The sequence below is a fragment of the Podarcis gaigeae genome (genome assembly GCF_964106915.1).
Source record: "Podarcis gaigeae genome assembly, chromosome: 8".
Taxonomy (NCBI): domain Eukaryota; kingdom Metazoa; phylum Chordata; class Lepidosauria; order Squamata; family Lacertidae; genus Podarcis; species Podarcis gaigeae.
The window spans coordinates 1,875,574-1,897,972 of NC_139684.1; the positions used below are offsets into that span (position 1 = coordinate 1,875,574).

Genomic DNA, 22,399 nt, shown 5'->3' on the forward strand with positions numbered 1-22,399 from the left:
CTGTGAGCAGGGGGACTGAGGCTGAAGCAGACTTTATGTAAACTAAGGTGAGCAAACCCCCTTTGCATAGGCAAATTTCAAGCCCAGCAAGCCTCAGGGCAAAACTTCCTACTGGAGAGGCCAAAGCCTGAAACACCCTTTAGCACCACCTCTGGGGGAGCGGCAGAGCAGGACCTGTTCCTCTGCTGCACAAGGCATCCCTCTCTTGAAAAGTAAAGCTAGGCAGAGCTCATTGGTTACATTTTTTATCCTGCCCTTCCTCCATCTAAAACCAACCCTGTGGGAGAGTGGCTAGTTTAAGGTCACCTGGTGAGTGCCAGGGCAGACTGGGGATTTGAAGCCTTGGCTAGTCCAACACTCTAAATCTGGGGTGGAGAACAGAAAGCAATAACTAAAAGAGAGAGAGAGAACAACAACAACAACAACAAAACAGACAATTTCTGCCTCCACAAAAAACCTTATTTCTTCTACATAAAAACATAAGACTGTTATCACGCAGCCACCTGCAGTATGACAAGCTGCAAGCAGGCAGGTGAATGAGGAAGTAGAGCATGCGGCACGAGGGGAAGGGAAGAGGTGCTGTGTAAACATGTCTACTTGGAAGTAGGCTCTCCTGCTCTGTTAAATCCCACCTCCTTTAAAAGGAGGTGGGGCAAGCTGTGGAGGAGGTGTAAAAGGAGGGGGCCTGGTCAGGAGGAAAGGAGAATGGGAAAGCAGGGCAAGAAGGGGGGCAGCGCCTTGTTTTTTAAAAAACTGTAATCATTGGGAGGCACCAAGGAGAACCACACTGAGTACCCCATGGTCAAATCAAGTAAATTTTTGGGGTGAAATCCTCCCCTCCAGACACAATCAGCAGATTTATGCCACTTTGCATCCTGTGTATAATTTCTAGGCAGTCTGCAGGATCCAGTTTCTCTTGTAGCAGAAGATTTGGACATTTGTAAGAAATGCAGAGTGCTCTAGGCATCTCTGTGCTTCCAGAGCCAGCACTCACCGACACGCCTGGCCCCAAGGCAGGGCAGTGGGGGTCTCGGTGAGTGTGGCCTTCACCAGTGTATTCCACCAGGAAATCCGACCGCCACCTGTTCTTGTGTGTCTCATTCACCTGGAGCCAAGGAAACACATTTCAGAAAGCATCACCCGCTGTTACAAATAAAAATAAAAACTCTCAAGACCGCATCCCTGACAGGCTCTCTGGGTTTTCTGGCCCAGTCTAGACATCCAGAGCAAATGCCCTGAAATGGCAGCCTGTCCCCTCTACTGTGGCATGTCAAGAATACAGCCACAGGTGAAGGTGTGCTCTGGAGCAGGGATAGGGTACCTGTGACCTTCCAGTTGTAGGGACTCCCACTCTCATCATCCCCAGACAGCAGGGTCAAGGGACAATGGGAGCTGATGGGAGTTGTAGTCCAGCAACAGCTGAAGGGCCGCCACTCCCCATTCCAGCTCTAGAGTTTGCGTGGGAGCTCCAAGGGGTCTGCAGAAGTCCCACAGCAGCAGGAGGAAGGACAGACAAAGGCACAAGCCAGCTAAGGGAGCAGCAGCCAAGGGCCCACCAGTAGCAATCTAGTCCCACTTCCAAAGTGTCATGCATACCACAAATCTTAAAGCACAGTTCGTTGTTTCTGCCATATGCTTCAAAATGCACTTCCTACGCTGCATCTCTTGCTCATGGACATCAAATGCATATGACAGCCCACACTTCCCCCTCCGAGCCCAGAATCCCTTTCAAGCAGGGCTGCTGCTATGCAGATGTGCAGGCTTCACCTAGGCCAACCTGGGGTCCTCTGGGGATTTTGAACTCCAACTCTCATCAGCCCCAGCTGGGACATATTGCAGATATCCACCCTCAACATGCAGCTGTCAGGGAAGAGGCCAGGGAAGTCTCAGGAGCAGGACCGGTAAACGGGTCCCACAGCTCCTTGTACACAACAAGACTCTCAAGGCAAGCAAAGGGAGCTTGAGAGTCTTTTGCTTCCAATGATACACAGAAACTGAAGATGTGGAGTTATTTCCAGCCACATCGTTGTACATAGCAGAGTTTCCTTCAGGACTTAAATGACAAGAGTTCTGAGCAAAGGATCCTTTGGCAGAAAGAAGATTGTGTAAAGTTTGAAAATTTGCTTGTCTACAGGACTCCAGAGAACCCCTTTATTCAACACACACACACAAAATTCCCCTGTTTATTCTAGAAAGTTCTGGGCAAATTATTACCAACAGAGGCAAGAAAGACTGTCCGTCCATGGAGGTCTGAGATGCATCGATACCTGCGATATCTAGGAAGGTGGGTCCCAGATCGATGTTGAGGACAGGTTCCTGAGAGGAAAACAATATGGGACAGAGTTACAGAAGCCATCCAGCTATCCAGTTCAAGGCAATTACCGTATTTTTCGCACCATAGGACGCACTTTTTCCCCTCCAAAAATGAAGGGGAAATGTGTGTGCGTCCTATGGTGCGAATGCAGGCTTTCGCTGAAGCCTGGAGAGCCCCTCCGCCAGCCCCACAAGCTCTGGGGACAGCGGGGAGGCGGAACGCTGCCATCCGGCTGTCCCCCAACTTGGTTAGAAGGCTGGCGGGGGGAGAAGCCTGCTCCTCCCCGTCGCCAGCCCCGCAAACTCGGGAGACAGCGGGAGAGGCGCAGCGCGCCCTTCCCGCTGTCCCCCGACTTGGCTAGAAGGCTGGCGGGGGGGAGAAGCCTGCCCCTCTCCGTCGCCAGCCCCGCAAACTCGGGGGACAGCGCTGGGCTCCCGCTGCTTGCGGAGAGTTGCCTGCATGCTGAAGCCTGCGCGCGCTGAGCACAGCGCATCCAGGCCTCGCGGACCTCTCCGCAAGCAGCGGGAGCGCTCCCACGGCTTGCGGAGACTTGCCTGTTTGGGGGCTGGGGTCGGGGGAAGCTCGAGCTTCCCCCGTCCCAGCCCCGCGCCTGGGGGAAAAAAATTCCCCCCCCCTTTATTTCCCCCCAAAAAAACTGGCTGCGCCCTATGGTCCGGTGCGCCCTATGGTGCAAAAAATACGGTATTTCTTCGTAGTAGCCTAGGAATGCCAAGAAACTAAAAAGTGCCCTTTTGGAAGGTTCAGCCCACCATCTCATTTCAAAATGACACCCAACTTTATTCAGACAAAAACCACATTGTTGGCTTCAGGAACTATCATGCAAAATTTGGTTAAGAGGTTTCCAAATGCATAGCAACAGACAGTTTCCCAAAACATATAGTAGTTGAAAGAAGAAGACACAGAGATCGACACAAGAATCAAAACCTCCTGACTGCACAGTATGTGACAAGGCCACTTGGAATTATATGCTGGACATTTATTGTAAAATGGGAGACATGCCTGTGCATTCACCAGAAGGATTCATTTTATCTAATTGGCTGTTTTTGTTGTTACAATTTGAAAAATAAAAAGATGTTAAAAAATCAAACTCTTGACAATAGAAAAGTAGTATGTCAGGAAGGAAGGTTCTAACTCAGCTTTTTTCTGGAAATTTTAGAATTCTACATGTTTCAAAGTGAGTTCACTGACTATAGTTCCCAACTCCACAAAATGTCCACAGAGACAGAGATTCACGCTTTGAGTGCAATGACCATCCAGCAAATAGGCCTGGCTGAAAAATTAGGGGACTCCTTTACTCTCACCCAGGAAGCTGCCTTCTACCAGCTCAGGCCCTCGGCCCATACAATTCAGCATTGCTTTTTACGCTGCCTGGCAGAAGCTTTCCCGGACCTCAGGAGGGGTCTTCTCCCAGCCCTACCGTGGGAAGCCAGGGATCTAACTTGAGACATTTGCATACAAGGCAGATGCTCTGAGCTTATGAAGATATGGCTTTGCCACAGCCTAATATTGAGCGTCCCTAGAGGCTTCGAGCAGAAATCTTTCCCCTTCAGCAACCTGAGATCTTTTTAACTGGAGATAGTCAGGGCAGAACCTGGGATTTTCTGCAAGGAAAGCAGCGCTTGAGTTAGGACTCCTTCAGCTCAAACACTTGAGTCGGGGGAAAGAAAGAAAGACACCCACCAGGTGAGTCTGATTTGGCTTGACGCCTGGACCTCGCACCAGCAGCGGCACCCGGATGTCAAACTCATAAAGCTGCCTCTTGTCAATGGGCAGTGAAAACTGACCTGGGGAGGCAAAAACAAATCCTGACTGGAGTCCCCCCCCAGAAAAAGCAGGACCTATTTATTTATTTCTTACATTTGCACCCCACATTTCCTTCAAGAAGCTCAAGTGCTTCACCCTGTGAGGCAGCTTAGGCTGAGAGAGTATGACCGTCCCAAGGTCACTGGCTAAGTGAGGATTTGAACCCAGGTCTCCACATTCCAACACTTTTAATCAGCTTTTGACAACCTGCTTTGGACTGCAACTCCCATCAGCCCCAGCCATCAGGAGGGCACCAGGCTGGCCAAGACCAGTCTTAGCCATTAGCCCCCCATGAGCTCTCAGTGGGGGTGGCACTCGGGGCACAAACCCCCATTGGGAATGAAACACGCTCCCCTCTGACTGCTCATTCAGCCCCAGAGGTCAAGAGTCTGTCCTTGCTGCCATCAGGGCTCTGGCCCCCTCAGGGCCTTTGAGGTCCCCCTCATGAAACCACCCTTCCCTGCATTTACCGTTTCCTTTTTCTAAGTAAACCACTAAACATTTACAGAGATATGAAGAAAAAGGTGTGAATATCAATGCACTTGAATGTTAGAATGCAAGCAGTTAACCTCACTAGGATCATGTGGCATAATTTTTAATGTAAACCACAAGGTGGGGGCGGGGAATTGACTACTTTTTTAAAAAAAAATCATTGGATGTCAGCCCGAGAGTTAAGTGCATAGCCGGTGGTGAGAAACTAGACCTTAGTCTTAGTTTTTTGCCATTTCTCATGGACAACAGCCTCTTGGCTTCCACCCCCAGCACAAAAGGAGTTCTGGTTAGAGGCCTACACAAGAGGCGGAAAGCAGATGCTGCTGGACTACAACTCCCATGATTCCTAGCCCTTGGCCACACGGACGGGGACTGGTTGAAGCAGCAGCTCACAACATCATTATTTTAATTTATTACCCTCCCTTCACCCTCAGGCCCTAGGGAGAGGTACATAATCTCAAATACATTATAAGAAGCTTAAAACAGCTGACAATCACGAAATTAGGGTGGGTCCTTCCCCGAGGGCAAGGTAAAGAGGTTTGCTTTAGGCATTTTCCAAAGACCGTAGCTATGTTGCCAGGTCCAGCTCTGCGAGGAGGAGGAGGAGGATGCACAGAGCCTTAGGGCTGCCTGGGAACTCTCTCTCCCAGGCCTCCCTCGCCCAGCTGCTGAGGGTGGTGGAATGGCCAAGAGAGCGCCACCCCCTGCTGATCTTAGTATTCCAGATGTTCTTCAAGGAAGGAGGCTGTCTTTTCAGATACCCGGAGTCAAAGTTTAGGGCTTTAAACATTAATGTCAGCACCTTGAATTGGGCCCACAAACAAACCGCCAGCCAATGCAGCTGTTTTAGAAACAGGGGTTACATGAGTTCTAAAAGCAACTCCAGTCAGCAATCTGGCCACTGCATTTTGGACCAAGGAAAGTTTCCAAGTTGTCTTCAAGGGCAGCTCCACGGACAGCCCATTGCCATCATCCATCCTGTTTGCAACCCTGGCCTGATTCATCCCTACACATTCCACCAGTTTGCCACTGAAAGAGACATTGGAGCTATTCCCCCACCACCCCACAGGTCCCCCCCCCCAAGGTTCTGTGGCAAAAGCAGGCCTCAACTCACCTGTGTGGTAACCATGATCTGAAGTATAGAACACGTATGTGCTGTCCAACAGGTGAAGGGACTTCAATTTTTCAAAAATCTTCTCCACCATGTCATCCACAGACAACAGAGTCTGCCACCTGCAAGAATATGAGGACATACTATATATTGCAGAGGTAGCAATGTGGTACCCTCCAGATGTTGTGGACTATGACTTCCATCAGTCTCAGCCAGAAACAGGATGATGGGAGTTGTAGTTCAACAACATTTTGGTGCAACAGATCAAGCTATCACAATAAATTGCATTATTGAAGCAGCAGGGAAGCCACTCAGTGTATGAGGGAAGAGTCTGTGCCTCTACTGTTGACCCTGCACAAACAGGCAATCTTCAAAGAGTCCTGCTGGGTCAGACCAAGGGTCCATAGTCCAATGTTCACTTTCCAACAGCAGCTAGGCAGATGCTTCTGGAAAGTTTGCAGCCAGGGTCCTGAAAGGGACTGTCCTGTTCTGGTTCCATGAAGATGCCCAGAAAGGAGGTCCAAGTGGGCAGGCCTTAAAGGGCCAATCCTGTCTGAAGGAGGACCCTTCTCCTGGGCTCCATGCCTCCCGCTTAGTGCACTCCCTTAACATGTTTTGGGAGGCACTCAGTTGATCAGGCCCAGGGGAAGGGGGCCTGGGAGGGCGTTGGCTCTAGTTCAATGGGTCCTGGAGCTGTGGGGCATGCGTCAAGGGCCTCCTGCCTGCCAGATGGAGTTCAGCAACATCCAGAGGCCCACACATTTCCCATTCCTGAAGACTCAATACTACAGTTAGGCAACGTGGAATTGTGCCCATTACTCTTTGACCAGGTACTTCTCACTTCACAGCTTCACTATACATCACATCTCACATCACATCTACACCAGCAATGGCTGGTGGGAGTTGTAGTCCAAAGCATCGGAAGGATGTCAGGTTGAAGGAAGATGCACAACACCTGAGTCTCACTGCCTCTCAGACGTCTGTCTCCGTCAGGGTCTCCCAGTGACTTTGGATAAAAGCCCCCACAAATGTCTCTCCCCCCCCCCCAAGGCCTCACTCCTTTCAAGCTTCTACAGAGAAGTGGTTTCCCCCAGCTCCTACGAGTGGCGTTTTGGACCCTTTCTTACCGTTCCCTGTAGACGTTGTCCAGGAACTCAATGGATGTGTTTGACATGGGAGTCTTTGCTTGCCTTATCAACCAGTGCTTGTCCTATAAAGGGAAGAAGATTGTGGAGGCTTTATCAACAGAATCCAGATGGCAAATATTTGGAGAAAAGACTTGGACCTGATGACACCATCACCCTTGTGCTCTTCCCCCTCCCCCGTGGATTTAACACTTGCCATTTTAAAATTCTGATTTACTTCTTAAAAAACAAAATACAGTAAGAAACGCACATAAGTGCCACAATTCTTTGATTATTATTGTCTTTGCAGTTCTCTGGGACCACGGAATGAAAGCTCCTGCTTCCTCGCTTGTCCTCTGCTGCGTACTGATTATGACTCCAGCAGTGGCAGCAACTTGCCACTTAAGAAGGCATCTTCCAAGGCAGAAGAGCCTGGCAAGACGCCCACCATTAGATCCTGGTGTTCCTGTGGAAGTGACCTCCCTGTTCCCAGCTGCCACCATAGGGCTGCCTGAGAAGCATCTTGCCCTGAGAGAAGCAGAGAGAGCAGCCGCCTATGGAGCTGCCCATGAGCCCTTCAAGCTCGCTGCCCACATCAAGGCCTTTGGACTCACCTTTCCGTGGATGTTGAAGCTTCCATTGCGTGGCGCTTTGATGCTGCTGTATGCCGACTTGTAGTGGGGGGCGGCCGTCCAGGGGGCGTGTGCAGCAGGTGGAGCCAGAACCATGAGAAAAGGAGGGTGGGAAAGCTTCTCCAGGAATTGGAGGCTCCGGTTGGTCTGCAGCAGGGAAGGGGTGGGGAAGGACAAAGAAAGAGACGAATGGCTCAAGCCGTGGTGCCATGGGAGGGAATCCTAGGGAGGCATGGAAGGGGTAAAATACAGCTGTACCTTGGTTTTCAAACAGCTTAGTTCTTGAACATTTTGGCTCCTGAATGCCATAAACCCGGAAGTGAGTGTTCCAGTTTGTTAACTATTTTTGGAAGCCGAACATCCTGCAGCCAATCAGAAGCTGCGCTTTGCTTCCCAAATGTTTAGGAAGTCAAACGGACTTTCGGAACAGATTCCGTTTGACTTCCAAGTACGACTGTACCTTGCTCCACAGGTTAAGGGTTTTGAAAGAGAAATAGATAGCGTATTTCCCATGTCTTTCCTCTGAAGTCCCATTTTCACGGATGTGGAAACTGTGGCCCTCCAGATGTTGTGCGGACTCCAGCTGCCATCAGCTCAGCCAGCACAGTCCGTGGCCAACAAGATTCACCCTGTCCTAAGGATTTTGATGGAGTTAACTTTCAAAGTAAGCATGGGATTCTAAAGTGCCACTTTCTCATGCAGTCATAGACAATCTTTCTCTCTCTATCATGCTGAGTTTCCAGGTGCTGGTAGATGGGTGTGTTTTCCTGACTTGCAACCAACAGCAGGGAAACTGTTTTGCTTGTCCTGCCAAAGTGCACATGAAAACATTCTACCCACTTCACTGAATCAGGGCTGGGGAAACGCTTTCCAAGAGATGCCTGCCTTCCTCCCCAGGCAATCTTCGGGGGAACCACATGCCTGTGGGGGGCAGGGCCAGAGGCAAAAAGTGGTGGGCAATGAATATAAATTTTATCCGTCAGCTAGTTTCTACACAAACCCCTCTCCACCCCCATCCAGGCAAATGAGAGTCATGATTTAAGCACCCGTTCTAGCCAGGCAAAAACAGCCAAGGAGGATGTGAAGGAAGGCTGGGCCAGAGAGGCCTAGAAGGATGCCTTTGGCCCCTCGCAGCCTGAGGCTGCCCACCGCTGCTCTAGGCCTCAGTGCCCCACCTATTACAGACTCAACTGATGTCTGGCTGCTGCAACAGAGAAGCAGAGGCAGAGGGGGGAGGCCTCTTGTTTGATTGGAAAAGCTCTTCTCCTGAAAGCCAAGAGTGGAGAAGTGGGAGAAAAAGAGGCCGGCAGGGAAGACTACAGATCCTTTCCACGAAGGGAGAGTTTCTGGAGGAAAGAGATGAACGTCAGAGACTTGGCAGGCCGTCTTCCAGCTTCAATGTTCTCTTTCTCACTTTAGTTCTTTCCTTGACAGACATAAATGAGCCAATGCAATATGACTGTTTTTTGGACTAATTGATGACACCGAAAGAAAGCATTCTGACTGTTGAATGGGGCTGCCCTTCCAGTGGTCTAGCTACTTGATCGCAGGGGGATCTGAGAAGCCAGAAACGAAGGTGACATGGAGGGACAACTCACAATGATGTCTGTGAGATAGTCTTCTTCATAGTGCTCCCCGTGCTTCTCCTCGTGTCCATTGGCTGAAAGAGTGTAGTTATAGTACTTGGAATTCCCCACCTATGGAAAGAGGCACAAAGTGATGATGAATCGAGTCACCAAAGAGCCAGCTCTGGAAACTGTTCTGAACACCAGGATCTTGGCACTGGGCCGCCCCACAATAAGGAAGTACAGTATTACAGATGGAAGCCAGCCGAGGCAGTAGACTGTCCTTTTAATTAAAATGCATCTCTGGTTATTTGTGGGGCAAAGGAACGTGTTCTTTTTCCCCCTTCAAAATATAGTCCAGCCCTCCCACAAGGTCTGAGGGACAGTGGACCGGCCCCCTGCTGAAAAAGTTTGCTGACCCCTGGACTAGATGATTCTCAGGGTCCCTTCCAACTCTTTGGTTGTATGAGATACCTCTGAGATCTACAAGAATGTAGATTCTCAGCAAAGGCCACCTGGCAAACTTCAGTTCTGAGCAGAGGTCAGATCTGGATCCTGCACATCAAAGTCCAGCACTCTGCCCCATGGATCTCACTGGGTCACCTAGCCTGCTGTGAACTTAGGAGAGGGAGAGGGAGAGAGAGAGAGAGAGAGAGAGAGAGAGAGAGAGAGAGAGAGAAGGGCACCTACTCACCAGACCTAACCAGTAGCTCCAGCCTGGTGGCATATATTGAATGCCTCCTGCTTTGGGGTCCCCATACTGTAATAGAGGAGAGTCGCCAAGTCAGATGCAAAAGGCATGCACACGGCTTTTAAAGGCAAGGAGAGGTGATGTGGATGGCCAGAGAACACCCATCATTTGCGTATAATATTTGGGCATCAGTGGCATTTGTCTGCAGAGGACTTTACCTGGTTGAGATATTTGCCAGCATAGAAGGTCTGGTAGCCTTGCCTCTGTAGGTAAACCGGGAAGGTGAATGGCTCCTGAAACTTCTGCCAGGCTGGGCTGCTGCAGTTGCCCTCCAAGGAATTGTTCCTCACCAGGTGGTTGTGAGGGTATCTGCCGGTCAGGATGCTGCTGCGGCTTGGACAGCACAGAGGAGTGACTGCAAACTGGAGGGCGACATGTCCATTCAGGAGGTCAGCCTCTGCCCTACAAATTAGCATCCCTCCCTCCCCAATCTGGGTACTGGCCCAAGCATCTCCCCAAACTCAGCAGGGGCGCCGCCAGCATCCAAGCTGGGGTCGTTTGCAGCCGCTCTCTACCAAGAAAGGCTTAATATTAATATTAATAATTTATTTCTCGTGCCCCACCCACGTGGCTGGGTTGCCCCAGGCATGCCTTCAGGTCTACAGGGCCAAGGCTATTTAAAGGTCAGCATCAGCACTTTGAATTGTGCTCAGAAATGTACTGGGAGTCAATCTTTCAGGACTGGTGTTATGGGGTTCCAGCAGCTGTTCCCAGTTCCCAGTCTAGCAGCTGGGGTGTTTTAGCTTAGGAAAAAACCTGAAGTGGACACAAGCTAGCAGTTTATATGTAATAAAAGAACAGCATGGAGAGGGGAGAAAGAGGAAACCACCCCCTCTCTGCTTCAGGGCTGTTTCCTATTCCCAATGCATCAAGGATTACAATCAGTTTAAACTTCCCACAGCAATTCTCAGTGGCACTGTCCAGATACTTACTGCGTTGGCAAAAGTGGCACCTAACTGACCGATCAGGGATGTTGTCTTCTTCATGGGGGTCTGAAAGATAGAACAAAACAGTCACATCTGGGCCACAGGCCTGAAAATAAGCCTGCGAACACACAGCTGATCACCTAACCAACAAACTCTCATGTTCCTCATCGTTGCCGCTGCTCATGCTGGCTGTAAGGGAGGAGTTGGACTCAAACAAAAGGCTAGAGGTTCCCCCAAACCCTGATACAGAAGATGGTTGGGATGAGGGCAGAATGGCCTTCTCCTTTCCACGTTCTGCAGCCTACAGTCATTTTCAGGAACACCTGCCACAAAATGTTCATAGGAGTGTTTGGGGGTAATTTTCTTTTTCTGCAATTTAATCTTCAAAGCAACCCTTTGAGTCTGGCTCAATATACACAACCACTCCCCAAAATACCTTTGCACCTCATCAATAAAGGCAAAATGGCATGCTTTGTCCATTGTAGCATAATGGTAGCCCAAAATACAGGTCTTGAACCAAGAGGTCAAGACCTCTGCCATTTTCAACATTTTTTATTTTAAGAGAAGAGAGTAAGAGCGAGTGAAAGAAAATGAGCCAGATGGAGATATGTCATAAACGTTCCTTCCCTTACATCAGCCTTCGCCAACCTGGTGCCCTCCAGATGTTGTTGGGCTACAACTCCCATCAGCCCCTGAGGTTTGCAAGATGGATACTTAATTTCCTGCTCTAAATCCATGGAAATATTTGTCACACACAAAAGCCATCGGACATATCAATTACATTTGTTACACCATTTGTGTAATTCATTTTAAGGAGAACTATAAACTGAAGTCCTGAAGGGGGTGTCAGAAAGAACAACCTCTGGAAGGAAGCTCCGCTTTTAAGGGTCCAAGGGTGCCGTCAAGCAGGCAGCATGTTGCGTGGGCTTGTTTCTGCATCTCCAAGATGCATGTGGGAGAAGAAGCCAGAATGTACGATGGGAAGTATGATGGGATAATGAGCTGCTTGTGCGTAAAAGCTTGATCCCTCTGGGGTTTGGCTGGTCACCCAAACCTAGGCACTAACGGAGCCTCCCAAAGCATGACTCCGTCAGTCGCTGGTAGAATCCGACAGTGGGCGTCTACGGAACTTACTCCAACATAAAAGTTGTTTGACAGACATGCGCCTCCTGGACTCTCTGCGTGACAGCTTCCGGCGAGGGGTGGGGGTTGCTAAAGGGGGTCTTGTTACCTCCTCACTGTTCTCACTAGAAGTATCCCAGAGCCTCTCCCCCGATTCCCTTTCCGCTGGAACTCCTGCTCTCCCCCTACTGGTTCCTTCTTCTGCTGTAGAGTCTCTCCTATTCTCTGTTCCGGAGGCGGCGCGAACGGTAATGGCTGCCCTTTCCTAACCGGGAGAGGGAAGCTGCGCTGGAAAAGGGTCGTCCGCTACGGCGAAGCGGAGACCCATTCTGGAAAACCGCAGGCAGCGGAAGCCTGCGGTCTCGGGACCCGGCGGGCGCCAGGAGCTACCCCCGAAACGTTGAGGGAACCCCGTAAGGGGCTCCGGATCGCAGAGGGGGTAGCGGCGCTGTGGGTCTATGCGCATTCAGCGGAGCGAAGCCGCGTTGCCGTTGCCGGTGAGCGCCGACCTTTCTTCCTTCAACACAAGATTCTAAAACGTAACAACCCGTGAGTAATTGAGGACTTTACTAAATTTCGGGACTAAAAATATTGAAAATAAGCTGAAAGCGGCGAGACGAGGAAAAGGAAGTCCGTCCTCCGCAGCCATTGACTTTTAAAGCAAAGAGCAGGAGGAGTGGAGGCATAGAGAGAACTTTTGACAGCTCAGATTGAGCACCCGCAGAAATTACTTTTCCCTTTAAAGACTGTAAGCAATTGATTTTTGGACTTTTATTAGGACTTATACACTCCTTTCTTTGTGGATTACAATTCTGTTTAAGAAGCCCAGGTGTCAGAACTGCCTGAGCAGTAGAACTGTCAGACTGCAAATTTGGATACATTCTATTTAAACTTTGAGACAGTCTGAGGGAGTTCAGAATGGTTACGTTCTTGCATTTTGGAACTCCAGTAAGCACAACTTGAAATATTGTGGCAAACCTAAAACCAACTCTGCTAAAACTACTTTTGTGAAGATCCCTAAGTATTGGTTCAGATTTCGTATGTGGAATGGACTCTTCTTCCTAGGACATTTTATGCTCCCCCTAGAGGATTGAGGATTTACAACAAAAACATTGTTTTACTTTCTATTTCCCGGCCCTTTGTTTGACTGCTACCATCTGGGCCGTAGCTTTCCCATGGGAATAACTCAGCTTGACCTTGACTGCTAGATAACTTTGGAATGAGTGGCGCAAAAAGAAAGGGATTAAGAACCAGACAAACAACTCTGACAACCGTAACTGCAGCCTCACAAGCACGCAGATCATCTGTGCCCACTTTGCCCTCGGAGGAAAAAGTTACCTCCCTGTCACAGGCAGGGGAGGAAGAAACTGAGGATTTACAACTAGAAGAGATGGCCTCAGGAGGATCTGGTTCTGTACTAGAGAGAATTCTTGAGAAATTGGAGTCTTTGGAGAGGAAAGTTGACCAACAAACTGCGAAAATTGACCTTAATACAGAAACTTTAAACAAATTATCTGGGCAAGTTGCACAGAATGCACAAGCAATCGGACAACTGAAGGAGGCTGCAGGTGAAAATCAGAAACTGGCCGAAGAGACCAGCCAAAGAGTGGGAGAGTTGGAAAAAGAAGTAAGGCCGCTCAGTAAGCAGGTTGGGGAACACCAGACCTATCTCTCCATGTTGGAACTTCGGAACAGGGAGATTAATTTAAGGATAAGATCGATACCAGAAGTGGAAGAAGGTAATCTAGCTGAGTTTCTGACCAAAGAATTCTCCAAGTTCTGGGGTCTAGAGGAGGAAGATTTTAAAATTGTGTCAGCCTTCAGACTTGGAAGACTCACAAAGAGAGAAAGGCCCAGAGACTGTTTGATTACGTTGAGATCAAAGGAGGAAAGGGACAAGATTTTGGGCCTGCACTACGGAAGCTCTTTGAACATTTCGGACAAAAGAATTGAGATTTTTAAGGACATTCCTAAACAGCTGTTGGATCTTAGATCTGAATATTTGGATTTAGTAAAACTGCTGAGAAGCAACTCAATCATCTTTAGGTGGGACTTTCCCCAAGGACTATCTTTTACCTTTAGAGGGAAGAAGATTAAAATTAGAACTTTGGAAGATAGGGATAAGTTTTTGACTGCCTACGGAGAGGACCTTCATAAAGGACTTGAACTACCCTCAGGGCCTGAACCACCACAGGTGCCTGTACCTCAGAACCCTGAAGACTTACAGAACAAAATACCATCCCAAGGAAACTAAACAGATCTATCCAGGATGTCTCTGCAACTTTTAAGTTGGAATATAAATGGCTGCAACAGCCCGGAAAAAAGGAAGAAAATCTTTCACATATTAAAAAAGGAGCAACTAGACATTACTTGTTTACAAGAAACACATGTGACTAGGCTCCACAGAAAAATATTGGTAAATAAAAGGTTAGGCCAAGAATTTATATCTTCGGACTTAGTTAAGAAGAGAGGAGTGGTGATATATGCAAAGGAGAGCCTCTCACCAAAATTTCTATTTAAAGATGAACATGGAAGAATTTTGGCAATTGAAATACAGCACCAAGGAGAGAAAATTTTGATATTAGGAATCTACGCTCCAAATGAAGGGAAATCAGAATTCTACAAGAAGTTGCATGAGATTATGCTGGATTATCTGGACTATGATAACATCATTATGATGGGAGATATGAATGGGATCGTTTCTACAAACATGGATAGGTCACAAAGCCAAAAGGTTACTAAAGAAGGCAGACTACCAAAGACCTTTTTTGAAATGACAGACAACATGGACTGGATTGATATATGGAGGACAAAGAACCCCTTAGGGAAAGAAGGAACATTTTTCTCTGAAGCCCAACTGACTTGGACAAGAATTGACCAAATATGGATTTCTAGAGGTCTGGCTCCTAAGGTGAAGAAAGTGGAAATCTGCCCAAAGACCTGCTCCGATCATAACGCGTTGAAAATGGACATGACATTATTACCAACCGGCTCCTTTAGATGGAAGATGAATGACAACTTGTTTAGAGATCAGGAGATTATCAAGAAGGCCAAAAAAACAATAAAGGACTATTTTGAGATAAATTTGAACACTGCTGTGGAAAAAAGAACAATCTGGGACGCAAGCAAAGCTGTGATGAGAGGGTTCTTGATACAACAGAACGCCATAAAGAAAAGACTACAAAATGAGAAAAAGGACAAGATTTTGGGGAAAATTAAAGAGTTAGAGAAGAAACTAAGAGTAAATCCGAAGTCACAGCCGATTTTGAGAGAAATTAAACTTCATCAGGCACAATATTCCAAACTGATAAATCAGGAAATAGAATGGAAGATTAAATCAATGAAACAAAAAACATTTGAATCGGCTAATAAATGTGGGAAACTGCTGGCATGGCAGTTGAAGAAGAGACAAAAGCTGAACATAGTAACAAATTTGGAAATAGAAGGAAGGAATATTCAGAACCCGGTGGAAATTAGAAAATGTTTCCAGAAATATTTTAAGAAATTATACACTCAAGGGCCACAAAAGGAGGAAGAGATTGCAAAATTTTTGGAGAAAAATGGACTTAAAAAACTATCACAAGAAAATAGATCACTCCTGAATAGTAAAATAACACGACTAGAGATAGAACAGGCCATTCAGAATATGAAGTTGGGCAAGTCTCCAGGGCCAGATGGCTTGACCTCCAAGTACTATAAGACATTAAGTGACTATTTGATTCAACCATTGATGGAGGTCAGCAATGAAATTATGGAGGGAAAGAAGGCGCCTGAATCGTGGAAGGAAGCTTTCATCACATTGATACCAAAATCAGAAACTGAAAAGACACAACTTAAGAACTACCGCCCCATTTCCCTTTTAAACGTGGATTACAAAATATTTGCTGACGTTTTGGCAGGAAGACTCAAAAGAGTTTTAAATGAGATAATTCATAAAGACCAGGCAGGCTTTCTCCCAGGAAGACATTTATTTGCTAATACAAGGAACATTATTGACATTTTGGAACTTTTGCAAACAAATATTAACACTAAAGCAGTTCTAATTTTTATAGACGCGGAGAAGGCCTTCGATAATATTTCTTGGAAATTTATGAAGGGGAATTTAAAAGAAATGGGAGTGGGGCGGGGTTTTGAAAATGGGATTGACGCGATTTATTCAGAACAAAAGGCAAAACTGATAGTTAACAATGTGGTTACAGAAGAGTTTAAGATTGAAAAAGGGACACGACAAGGCTGCCCGATTTCCCCCTTGCTGTTTATTTCTGTCCTGGAGGTGCTCTTGAACTTGATTAGAGGGGACCGGTTGGTGCAAGGGATTCAGATCGGAGTGAAACAATTTAAACTTAAAGCTTTTGCAGATGACCTTGTTTTGACATTGCAAGAGCCAGAATCTAGTACAAAAAGAGTGTTACAATTGATTCAGGACTTTGGTCGGGTAGCGGGCTTTAAATTAAACAAACAGAAAACTAAGGTGTTGGGAAAAAACTTGACAGATGCAGAGTCAGAACGGTTTCAGAGAGAAACAGAACTAGCTGTGGTTAAAAAAGTAAAGTACCTAGGGGTAAACATAACAGCAAAAAATCTGAGTCTATTTAAGGATAATTATGAAAAATGTTGGTCTGAAATTAAGAGAGACTTGGATAGTTGGTCAAAATTGAAGCTTTCTTTGTTAGGCCGAATTGCTGCTATTAAGATGAATGTATTGCCTAAGATGTTGTTTTTATTTCAAACATTGCAAATTGTGGATAAGACGGAGTGCTTCAGGAAGTGGCAGAGAGATATTTCTAAATTTGTCTGGCAGGGCAAAAAGCCCAGAATTAAGTTTAAGATATTAACTGATGCGAAAGAAAGAGGGGGCTTTGCCCTGCCAGACTTAAGGTTGTACTACGAAGCCGCAGCTTTCTGCTGGCTAAAAGACTGGCTACTTCTAGAGGACACTGATGTGTTAGATTTAGAAGGTTTTAACAATGCATTTGGCTGGCATGCATACTTATGGTATGACAAAGTTAAGATCAATAAGGCCTTTAAGAACCATATTGTCAGGAAAGCAGTGTTTAATGTCTGGACAAAATACAAAGACCTATTGGAAAATAAAACTCCAAGATGGCTATCACCTCTGGAGGCTAAGGCCCGAAAAAGACCCAATATGGAGGCCAAATGGCCGAAATATTGGGAAATAATAGAGAAAGAGGGCAACAATTGGAAATTGCAGAGTTTGGAAAAAATGAAAGACAAAGTGCGAGACTGGTTACATTACGCTCAGATTCAAGAAATTTTTAAAAAGGATAAAAAGTTAGGATTCCAGGTGGAGAAATCGAAGTTGGAAACAGAATTGTTAGAACCTAAGACTAAAGTACTTTCAAGAATGTATAACTTGCTGTTGAAATGGAATACACAAGATGAAATGGTTAAGTCGGCCATGATAAAGTGGGCACAGGATATTGGGCATAATATTATGTTTGAGGATTGGGAAAGGTTGTGGACCACGGGGATGAACTTCACGGCATGTAATGCTCTGAAGGAAAATGTAATGAAAATGATATATAGGTGGTACATGACCCCAGTTAAACTAGCCAAAATATGCCATGTGCCAGACAACAAATGTTGGAAATGTAAGGAAAATGAAGGAACATTCTTTCACCTCTGGTGGACTTGTCCCAGGGTGAAGGTCTTCTGGGAAATGATATATAATGAGCTGAAAAAGGTATTTAAGTATACCTTCCTTAAGAAACCAGAGGCCTTCCTCCTGGGCATTGTCGGCCAGATGGTGCCAAAGAAGGACCGAACATTCTTTTTGTACGCAACAGCAGCAGCAAGGATACTTATCGCCAAGAAGTGGAAAACTCAAGATCTACCCACTCTGGAAGAATGGCAGATGCAGCTGATGGACTATATGCAACTGACTGAGATGACTGGCAGAATTCGAGACCTGGGAGAAGAGAGGGTTGAAGAAGATTGGAGGAAATTTAAGATTTATTTACAAAAATATTGTGATTTGGTGGAAAGTTAAGTAGGATGTTTGATCATAAATAATTGGCCACCACAAAATCGGATCGAAATGGGATGTAAAGTGAGATTAAGGGAAATTAATTTACAGAGGATTATATTTAAATAAGTGGTTATAAAATTTGCAAATTAGATGATAAATTGCTGGGAAAAATTTATGATGATGAAAATGGCAGCGGGAGATGTGAGGAAGTCCAAAGAAGTCATGAAACTCTGTTGAGATAAAAGAAAGGTTGTTTATTTTTGTACTTTATTTTGTAAAAACCCCTAATAAAAATTTATTAAAAAAAAAATAGAGTCTCTCCTATTCTCCTGGAGCCTCTCCACCACCTGTCCCTCCGATGGCAGTTCCCTGACATCCACCTCCCCCCCAGGGCCCCCTTCACCCCCCCGCCTCCTCTCCCACTGGCGGTGAGGGCGGAAAGCCCCGGAAGGAACTCTCCTCGTCGTCCGAGGATTCAAACACTTCTAACCACGGCGTACCGTCTCTCTCCTCGTCTTCCTCTTCTTCGTCGGAGTCGGCTTCCTCACCCACCCCTGACTCTGGGAACCCTTCAAACTCCCCTTCCTCATCGGTGGTCCCAAAGTGTTCCCTTCTAAATCGTGCCACGGGTTGCGGTTTTTTTGGGAAACGCTGATGAAATGTTTCTATTAAAACCTCGTCCTTGACTAACTCTGCTGGTACCCAAGTGTTTTCCGACTCAACTTCCCCCTCCCATTCTACCAGATATTCCACCTGATTCCCCTTCCACCTGGAATCAATGATTCCTGCCACGTTCATGTCGCGTTCTCTCTCTTCTATCACGGGCGTTTGGGTGACCTCTCTCTCACGCTCCCCCCACTCACGTCCCTCTCGGTACGGCGACAGTAATGACCTGTGAAATACTGGGTGCAATTTCATGTGACTGGGCAGTCTGAGTTTGAATGTTACTGGGTTGACCTGCTGTATGACCTCAAAGGGTCCCAATCTTTTGGGTCTCAATTTCTTACTCCCTCCCTTGAACGGTAGTCCTTGGGTGGATAGCCACACCCGGTTTCCCACCCTTATAGTTTCACCTTCCCTCCTATTTCTGTCTGCTTGTTTCTTATATTCTTCCTTGGCTTTCTCTAAGTTAAGTTGAAGCTGACGGTGGATCGCTTCCATCTCTTCAAAAAAGTGTTCCGCCGCCGGCACGCTCCACCTCTCCCCTCCTTCTCCTGGAAATGCCCGGGGATGACACCCATAATTTGCCAGAAAAGGACTCATCCCTGTGGACACGTTCTCCGCGTTGTTGTAGGCAAATTCTGCCAGAGGTAACTTATCTACCCAATCATTTTCTCTGTCTTTTACATAACACCTCAGGTATTGTTGTAAAATCCCGTTTGCCCTTTCCGCTTGCCCATTTGTTTCTGGGTGCCGGGCAGTTGAGAAATTGAGTTCCACGTGCAGTAAGCTCATAAGTTTCCTCCAGAACCTGGAAGTAAACTGTTTCCCTCTGTCGCTGACCACCCTCAAGGGGGCGCCATGCAACCTGAAAATATGCTCTACAAATAACTTGGCGGTTTCCTCCGCGGTGACCGCATGGGAACAGGCTATAAAATGACACATCTTAGTTAATAGATCTACCACCACCATGACAGCTGTTTTGCCCTTGGATTTTGGCAGGTCCGTCATAAAATCTATGGATACTGCCTCCCATGGCCTTTCTGGTGTGGGTAAGGGTTGTAATAGCCCCGCTGGCGCCACCCTCTCCCCTTTCGCTCGCTGGCACCTGTCGCAACCCCTGACATATTCCCGTACGTCCTCCCTCACCTTGGGCCACCAAAACTCTCTGGTAACGAACCACATGGTTTTGTGCTGTCCAAAATGCCCCGCTGTGGGGCTGTCATGCAACTGCTTGAGTACTCTGCCCCTCAGTTCCCCATCTGGTATGTACAGTGCCCCTTTGTAATACAACGCCCCGTTCTTTTATTCAAACCCCCCTGTGTTCTCCTCTGTCCTCCTGAGTTCTCTGAATTTCTCTTGGGCGTATTCATCGTTCTCCGTACCCTCTATCAGTTCCCTCTGCCCCACCAATGCCGCCCCACACACCCAGCGGTCTTCAGGGATTACATGCCTTGCCTCAGGCGCTCCCTCCCCCTCTAAGTACTCAGGTTTCCTGGAGAGAGCGTCCGCCCTCACGTTCTCGGAGCCTGGCACGTAACGAATCTCAAAGTGGAATTTGGAGAACTCCTGGGCCCATCTCACTTGTCTCTGGTTCAGCACTCGTGCTGTTCTCCAGTATTCCAGATTTTTGTGGTCAGTTCGGACTTGAACCTTGTGCTGCACCCCAATCAGCAAGTGGCGCCATCTCCGGAATGCTTCATGAATGGCGAGCAGTTCTCGGTCGTATACTGTGTAGTTCCTCTCGGATTTGTTCAACTTCCGCGAGAAGAACGCACACGGTCTCCATTCGGACGTATCTTTTCCCGGCTGGAGAAGCATGGCCCCCACCGCTCGGTCTGACGCGTCAGTCTCCACCCTCATTGGTTGTTGTAGATCTACGTGCAAAAGTTGCTCTTCCGACGCAAACGCCTGCTTTAAGTGTTCGAACGCCCGCTGCGCTTCTTCCGTCCAAACAATTTTTTTCTTGCTGCTAAGACAATCCGTGATGGGCGCTGTTAAATGGGCAAAGTTTTTGATGAACTTCCTATAGAAGTTTCCGAAGCCCAGGAATCTTTGCACGTCCTTCTTGGTCTTTGGTGTTTTCCATTCCAGTACCGCTTGAACCTTGCTGGGATCCATGGCCAATCCCTTGTCAGACAACCGGTACCCCAGGAATTCCACCTCCCTGGTATGAAACTGACACTTCTCCAGTTTCACCCACAGCCGATTTTCTCGCAGTTTGCTCAGTACTTCTCTTACATCTCGCACATGCTGCTCCTCATTCTCTGAGTATACCAGGACGTCATCTAAGAACGCTACGCAGTTCTTGTAGAGCAATGGCCCCAGGACGTGATTCATGAACGATTGAAAACAGGCCGAGCCCGCCTGTAGACCGAAGGGCATAACGAGGTACTCAAAGGCCCCCAAGGGGGTGAACATAGTGGTTTTCCACTCATCCCCCTTTCTCACACGTATCAAGTTATATGCCCCTCTAAGGTCCAGCTTGGTAAAAATTTTCCCTTTTCTCACACGTGTCAGAATGTCATCAATTCTAGGCATAGGGAACGTCGCTGGTTCTGACACTGCATTTAGGTCCCTGAAATCACACACAAGCCTGGGTTTACCCGTGTGTTTTTTGTCCACAAAGAACACTGGGCTGCCCCCCACCGCTCGTGACTCTCTGGTGAAACCTCGCTTGAGGTTCTTGTCAATGAACTCCCTTAACTCCTGCATCTCACTGTCTGACATTGCATACAGCTTGCCCACTGGCAATTGTGCTCCTGGGAGTAAGTTAATTTGACAGTCAAAGGGTCTGTGCGGGGGCAGTTTATCTGTTTCCTTTTCGCTAAAGACGTCAATCAAGTCAGCGTATTGTGGTGGCACCTTCCCCTTGTCCATCACTTCCATCCCTGCTAGAGTGGCCCTGGCCCCTGCCTGAGCCTCTCCCTCCTTGCAGTGTTCTAGGCAATGTGCCGAGCCAAAGGAAACCACTCTCTGATGCCAGCCTACTAGCGGATCGTGTAGTGCCAGCCAGCTCATTCCCAAAATAATAGGAGCTCCTCCCAAGGTGGCTACGTTAAACGCTATCAGTTCTGTGTGTCTTGCCACCCTCATTATCATTGGTACAGTCTGTTGGCTCACTTCTCCTCCCAACAGTTCCCTCCCATCAATCGTGGTAACCTGCAAAGGCTTACTTAATGGGATAGTCTGTATCTGGTGTTCAGCTGCAAACTCCTTACTCATGAAATTACAGGAACTACCTGAATCCAATAGCGCTTTTATCTTTAGTGGGTGTCCGTTTGCCAGTTCCAGCAACACCTCTATCACAAGCGCTGGTCTTGGAGGTTCCGGCGTGGGCACATTCACTACTCCCTGGCCTGGCTGCTGCGCCCTGATGTTGGCAGCCAGGCGTTGGCTTTTACTTGCTCCTTGATTTCTTCTTCCTCCTTCCCCCCAACAGTTCCCGCCATCCCTTGCCATTCCTTCCTTTGCGGACAGACTCTGGCAAAGTGACCTGGCTGTTGGCAGAGATAACATCTCTTGGCGCTCTTTCCCTCCTTCTTCCGCCCCTCACTGGTGTTTGAAACTGCGCGCGCGCGCTGTTCCAAGTTCCATCGGCTCTGCTGGCGGGAAAGGCTGCTCCGGAATCTCCGGAATGCGGAAGTCCTTCCAACGTTCCCCCTTTCCTTCCTGCTTTTCCAAAGCTCTGGCTTCCTGGCGCGCTCCTATGGACAGCGCAGATTTAGTCAGATGGTCCATAGACTCCGCCCTAGGCGCCCGGGAAAGTTCATCTTTCACTGACGGAGAGAGCCCTTCTTCAAACAGCATTTGAATAGGTTCACTCGCAAGGTCCCACCCCAGTCTATGAATCAGCATGGTGAACTCAGTCCAGTACTCACGTACAGAT

General features: G+C 47.7%; 1 protein-coding gene across 1 annotated transcript in view; it reads right to left on the reverse strand.

Moving 5' to 3' along the window:
* The window catches only part of LOC310851126 (N-acetylglucosamine-6-sulfatase-like), a 34,130-nt gene that overhangs the window by 2,643 nt on the left and 9,088 nt on the right, over positions 1-22,399 (reverse strand). Inside the window, exons 2-11 of the mRNA XM_083753303.1 lie at positions 10,746-10,805; positions 9,972-10,175; positions 9,757-9,822; positions 9,096-9,194; positions 7,480-7,644; positions 6,869-6,951; positions 5,745-5,863; positions 4,016-4,119; positions 2,215-2,316; positions 995-1,105 (exon numbers count right to left, since the gene is read on the reverse strand). Coding sequence (XP_083609429.1) covers positions 995-1,105; positions 2,215-2,316; positions 4,016-4,119; positions 5,745-5,863; positions 6,869-6,951; positions 7,480-7,644; positions 9,096-9,194; positions 9,757-9,822; positions 9,972-10,175; positions 10,746-10,805 — 1,113 coding nt within the window. The remainder of the gene's footprint in view (positions 1-994; positions 1,106-2,214; positions 2,317-4,015; positions 4,120-5,744; positions 5,864-6,868; positions 6,952-7,479; positions 7,645-9,095; positions 9,195-9,756; positions 9,823-9,971; positions 10,176-10,745; positions 10,806-22,399) is intronic.